This window comes from Apodemus sylvaticus, chromosome 1 (genome assembly GCF_947179515.1).
Source record: "Apodemus sylvaticus chromosome 1, mApoSyl1.1, whole genome shotgun sequence".
NCBI lineage: Eukaryota > Metazoa > Chordata > Mammalia > Rodentia > Muridae > Apodemus > Apodemus sylvaticus.
Window position 1 is genome coordinate 33107772 of NC_067472.1, and position 6066 is coordinate 33113837.

Below are 6066 nucleotides of genomic sequence, written 5' to 3' on the forward strand. Positions count from 1 at the left end.
GGTAACAAAGCCCAGCTTTGGGGGCCAGAGAGATGGCTCAGAGGTTAAGAAAACAACTGACTACTACTCATCCAGCGGTCCTGAGTTCAATTTCCAGCAACCTCATGGTGACTCACAACCATCGGTAATGGGATCTGATGCACACTTTCTGGTGTGTCTGAAGACAGCTACTGTGTACTCACATACATTAAATAAATGAATACATAAATAAATTAATAAATACATAAATAAATACATAAATGAATGCCAAGCTTTGTAGCCGCCTTCTATTTTGCATAACAGGTAAGGGGAGGCAAAGAAACCCATCTCAGAGTATGGTTTCTGCCATCCTTCAGATCTCATCTCCAAAACACTAAGACACAGGTTTGAGAGCTGCTAGGTGCAGCAGGATTTTGTTGCCTCTGGATACCAGCATTTAGAGAAGTAGCAAGCTTCTAGACACCAGCACAAAGAGGGGCTCTGAACACCTAACTGGGATTCAAAGGAAACAAAAGGCATTTGAGGCATTAAAAACAGCTCTGACTTCCACTCCAGCTCTAGATTTTCCAGATTTCTCCAATCCCTTTTATCTGTTTGTGCATGAAACAGAAGACAAAAGGGGTTTTAAGCCAAACTTTGGGGGCATGGAAATGCCAGCCTGTGACAAACCTGTCTAAGGGATTAGACCCTGTATCTACAGTATGCCCCACCTGTCTAGCCTGGTCTACAGAGTGAGTTCCAGGACAGGCAGGGCTATACAGAGAAACCTTGTCTCAAAAATAAAAAAGTCTAATTTTCTGAATTCAAACAACGCATTTCGTTGCAGAAATGGTCCTAGAAAACTGAAGAGGCAGCACCTGTTCTGCTAGTTGTACTTAACGGGGTTAACATGGCCGAGATGGAGATGCAAAACAATGGGATGGAGGAAGACTTTATTCCTGTCAGGCACAGAGGGGGCCGCCGGGCGAAGATGCCACAGGCTGGGCAGTCCACAGCTGAGGGACAGAAGGGAGAAGCCGGACACACGGACAAGGAAGAGGCACAGTTGGTGGAGAGAGCTGTCTTCCCGCTCTCTGGTAATCAGCTCCAGACTGGGAAAGAAGAAACGAGAAAAATCCCTGTCCCAGCTAACAGATACACACCACTGAAAGAAAACTGGATGAAGATATTTACTCCGATTGTAGAACATCTGGGACTTCAGATAAGCTTTAACCTGGAATCAAGTAATGTAAAAATCAGGACTTGTAAAGACACCAAGGATGTCCTCGCCCTGACAAAAGCCACAGACTTTGTGAAAGCCTTTGTCCTTGGCTTTCAGGTGGAGGATGCACTTGCCCTCATTCGGGTAGATGCCCTCTTCCTAGAGTCTTTTGAAATAACTGACGTTAAGCCCCTGAAAGGAGACCACCTGTCAAGGGCCATAGGAAGAATTGCTGGCAAAGGAGAAAAAACCAAATTTACCATAGAGAATAGAACAGGGACTCGGATTGTTTTGGCAGATGTGAAAGTTCACATTCTTGGCTCTTTCCAAAACATCAAGATGGCAAGAAGAGCCATTTGTAACCTCATCCTGGGAAGTCCTCCATCAAAGGTGTATGGCAAGATCCGAGCTGTGGACAGCAGATCAGCAGATGGGTTCTGATTTTCCAGGGCCCCTTGGGATGCTCACAGACAACCATGGGAAGAATTTCCCAGCTACTTGCAGCTCAGGTGCCTTCTCAGCTCTCAGCCAGAGCAGAAGCAGAAAAGGAAGTTTTGACAGGACTTGCACCCAGCTGCTTGCTTCTAGGACAATTTAAATACGATATAATACTGATAATTTAAATACGATATAAAGTGTAAGGATACACAGAGTTTAAAACCCTATCATTTGCAGGTAACTGTTTGCTTACAACTTTTTGGTTATAGATTTACCCCTAAACTTACAAACTTATATAAACTCTGAAATTTTTAATTAAAAATGAATCATAATTCTTGGTACTGGGCACTGACTATTTCAGGATTGGGTCCTATCAGTAACTTGCACTATTGAACTCTATGTGCTTATCTTTGCATTTCCTGTGAAATTTATAAAATAACAGCCCTTCACAAGTTCAATAAATGTCATTTTTCAAATAATTAAAAAAACAAAAAACAAACAAACAATGGAGAGGCTTAGACTTCTCATGAGGTTTAAATACCTAGGTATGACTTTTCGAGAAACCTGTTGTTTTTCATGCTAACTGACCAAGGGCAATTAGAGAAAATCTTGCCATGTTTGGAGAAAGAATTGATAGCAGCCTGTGTTCGCTTGGGCCCTGGCTAACTGCTCTGCTATCAGCACTGGCTGGGCCTTTATTTCTCACTCTGCTCTGATGAATAACCGGTTCCTAGATCTAAAACAGGAGGTGCCTATGATTTCACTCATTCTCTAAGACCAGTGGGGAATGTAACAGGGCCCAGACCTTAGCACAGCTGACTCCAGGATGGAGGAGCCACTCAGGCCGTACAACTCAGCACATAGAGAGCCAGCCCCACCTGATAAAATGCAAACAAAGACCTGATCCACCAAAGTTCACAGTTCTAGGAAAGTCTCTAAATGTGCTGACCTTGCTTTCTTGGTTTCTGTAGTTGTGCTTCTGGTTAACCTGAAGAATACCAACCCAGAATGTGATTTTTGTGCTTAAAATCCACACTGAACACCTGGTATAGTCTCTAGCCATCTAATCAAGACTTTCCTTTTATATTAATCATTTCATTTGTTTACATTTCCGATGATAGCCTCCTTTCGGTTACCCCTCCACAATCCCCCATTTTATACCCCTTCTCCCCCTCCCCTTTGCCTATCTGACCACTCACCCACTCCCACATCACCCCTCTAGCATCCCCCTACACTGGAGTATCAAACCTCCACAGGACCTAGGACCTCCTCTCTCATGTATGTCTGAAAAGGCCATCCTCTGGTACATAAGAGGCTGAAGCCAAGGCTCCCTCCAAGTGTACTCTTGATTGGTGCTTTAGTCCCTGGGAACTCTGGGTATTCTGGTTAGTTGACACTGTTCTTCCTATGGGGTTGTGATATCCTTCAGCTCCTTCAGTCCTTCCCCTAGCTCATCCATGGGGGTGGGGGCAAAGAGCTGGAGAGATGGCTCAGCTGTTAAAGACTACTCTCACCAACAAAAATATAATAAAGACTTCCGATTGGCTTACAACCGTGTCTAAGCATTCTTCTCTGGGGGATGCCCCACTGCAGACAGGAAGCTTATATCATCCCTGGGCCAGTGCATTCCATTTCGGTTCTTTACATGCCAAGTCAATGCCCTTCTTTCGCTTATTTCTGTATCGGTTTGCTGAGTAAATCTAAGCTCTCGTTTTGCAAAACAGATTACCTTTTTCCTCAGTGAAATATTATAATCCCTCAGAGTAATTGTTTCCAGATTGGTCTCTTTCACGGTCACCCTCTCTGGAACTAGTCATTTACTGTGCTCTACCACCAACCTCCAACTCCACCATTTTCCAAGCAGGATTGGGTAGACTGGAATCCCTAACAGTAATGCAGAGACTATCAAAAGCATTTTGATGTGACTGTCCTCTATATGATGAAAACCGCATCCACAAGAAAGGCTAATACTTAGGCCTGGATCTGAAACAACAACCAAGGAAAACTCCTCAAAGTGTGCTTTTAGAGAGAGAGTATTGGAACAATGGGCTGGTTTATTGGCTAATTTCAGCTGGTTAATTTTTGGGACCAAGGTTATCTGAAGGACAAACAGGTACAGCGAATTCGCAGAAATCTTAAAATATGTGTTTGCTGGGGGCGAGGGATAAAAATTCTAGAAACATTTGGTAATATCTGTGCTTACACGTGTTCGGTCCTTGCCCAAAGATATTCACTCAGAACCACACAACAAAGCGAGATTAGTTTCTGAAGTATTCCATTGACATATGCCATCATAGACGATAACTTAGAATTGGAATGGTTTGGCATAACTGTGATCCTGACACTCAGGAGGCTGAGGATTACCACAAATTCAAGGATATGTTCAACCATATAGTAAGTACCAGGCTCCCTGGAGCTGCATACTAAAAGATTGTCCTAAAAACAAAAAGAAGCTGGGCAGTGGTGGTGCACACCTTTATTTCTAGCACTTGGGAGCTGGAGGAAGGCGGATTTCTGATTTCTAGGCCAGCCTGCTCTACAGAGTGAGTTCCAAGATAGACAGGGCTACACAGAGAAAACCTGTCTCAGGAAAAACAAAAAAAAAAAAAACAAAAAAAACCAAAAAACAAAACAAAACAAAACAAAACAAACAAACAAACAAAAAACGTCCAACCAACCAAAAACAACAAGAACCTGGGCAGTGGTGGTGCACACCTTTAATCCCAGCACTCAGTAGGCAGAGGCAGGGGGATTTCTGAGTTTGAGGCCTGCCTGGTCTACAGAGTGAGTTCCAGGACAGCCAGAGCTATACAGAGAAACCCTGTCCTGAAAAAACCAAATCCAAAACCAACCAACCAACCAACCAACAAACAAATAGACAAGAAAATCTCTGAGTTCAAAATCATCTGGGATTAAAGGTGCAGTGGTACACACCTTTAATCTGGGCCACACCCTCTGCTGGAGAACTACAGCCTTAATCTGGGCTCCACCCTCTGCTGGAGACCTATATAAGGACATTGGAAGAAGGAAGATTGAATCTCTCTTCCTTGCCTGCTTGCCTCGTGGGACAGAGCAACTGCAAGATCCTTGGACTTCCATATACAGCTGCTGCTGACAATTGTTGAGGAGTTGGACTACACACTGTAAGTCATTGGTAAATTCCCTAACTATATAGAGACTGCCCATACGATCTGTGACTCTAGAGAACCCAGACTAATACACATACCCTGACCAACAGCATAACAGCAGTTGTCTTCACAACTGCTGCACCCGGGACAAGAAAGGAAGCCTTGGGTAATTGCTGACAGTTGGAAAACAGACTGTCTCTGGACTATGAGTCCATTGTAAATAAGATTTAAAGGAGCCCCAGGCCCTTCCACTCCCTACCTGTGCACCTCCTCCTGAGTCTTACATTTTGTGCCACAGATATGAATGCAAGGCCTTGGTCCAAGCGCCACTGTGCTCAGGCCTGCACTGGAACCTGAGAAAGGCACATGCAGTAAAGGGATTAGCTAGGGTGAGCTTTATTTGCTGATGTCTACTTGAAGTGTCTGGTTGTATACAGACAGGAGATGATATGGCAATTTATATTTTGAGATAGAAATACAAAGTTTACAATGCTATGCATGCCCTTTAACTGGGGACCCTGCTTGCCAGAAACAAGGGAGATTCCACTGACTCTCTGAGGCTTCCTGAAAAATTCGAGTAAAGATCCTGGCCTTTAGCACATGAGAATAAACTTAGGAAGCAGACTCTATGCTGCAGGAAGGGATCCTGGGGATAGAGTTAATCATTCCCAGCCAAAAACCAGCTAGGATTGCTGGTTATGCTTTTGACACTCACTCAGTCCCTGGACTACATAGGAATAGGAACTGATGAGATCATCAGCCCATCGACATAACTCACAGTGACTGAGGCAGCCCAAGATAATGTTAAGGGACTTACAAGGGGCTAAATCTCGTCTACTATCCAAGTAAAATCCATTTAATATCCAACTTTTAACCTAGGCATTTCCCCTTATTCTGATGCCTGCTATTCTGCCTTAAGGGTTAATTTATATGGATAACAACAATATTACTGGACGTCTGAGACTACTTGGTAGGTATGTACTAACGTTTTGACTAAATGTGACTCTTCTGAGGTTTTCCAAACAAAACAGACAGATTGAACAGGCCCTACAGGTATTAAAAGTCTCTTGCCTGCCGTTGGTGGCACAAGTCTGTAATCCCAGCACACTGGGAGGCAGAGACAGGCCAGGCGTATTTCTGAGTTCGAGGCCAGCCTGGCCTACAGAGTGAGTTCCAGGACATCCAGGGCTATACAGGGAAACCCTGACTCAAAACAAAGTCTCCTTTTCTGAATTAAAACAACACATTTCCTTGCAGAAATGGTCCTATAAAACTGAAGAGGTGGCACCTGTTCTGCTAGTTGAACTTGCCGGGGTTAAC

General features: G+C 43.9%; 1 protein-coding gene across 1 annotated transcript; it reads left to right on the forward strand.

The window, feature by feature from the left end:
* The first annotated feature begins 868 nt into the window (after positions 1-868).
* LOC127677605 (RNA-binding protein PNO1-like) lies at positions 869-1621 on the forward strand. The gene has a single exon (XM_052172652.1). The coding sequence runs from the start codon at positions 869-871 to the stop codon at positions 1619-1621; it is 753 nt and encodes a 250-aa protein (XP_052028612.1).
* The last annotated feature ends 4445 nt before the right edge of the window (positions 1622-6066 follow it).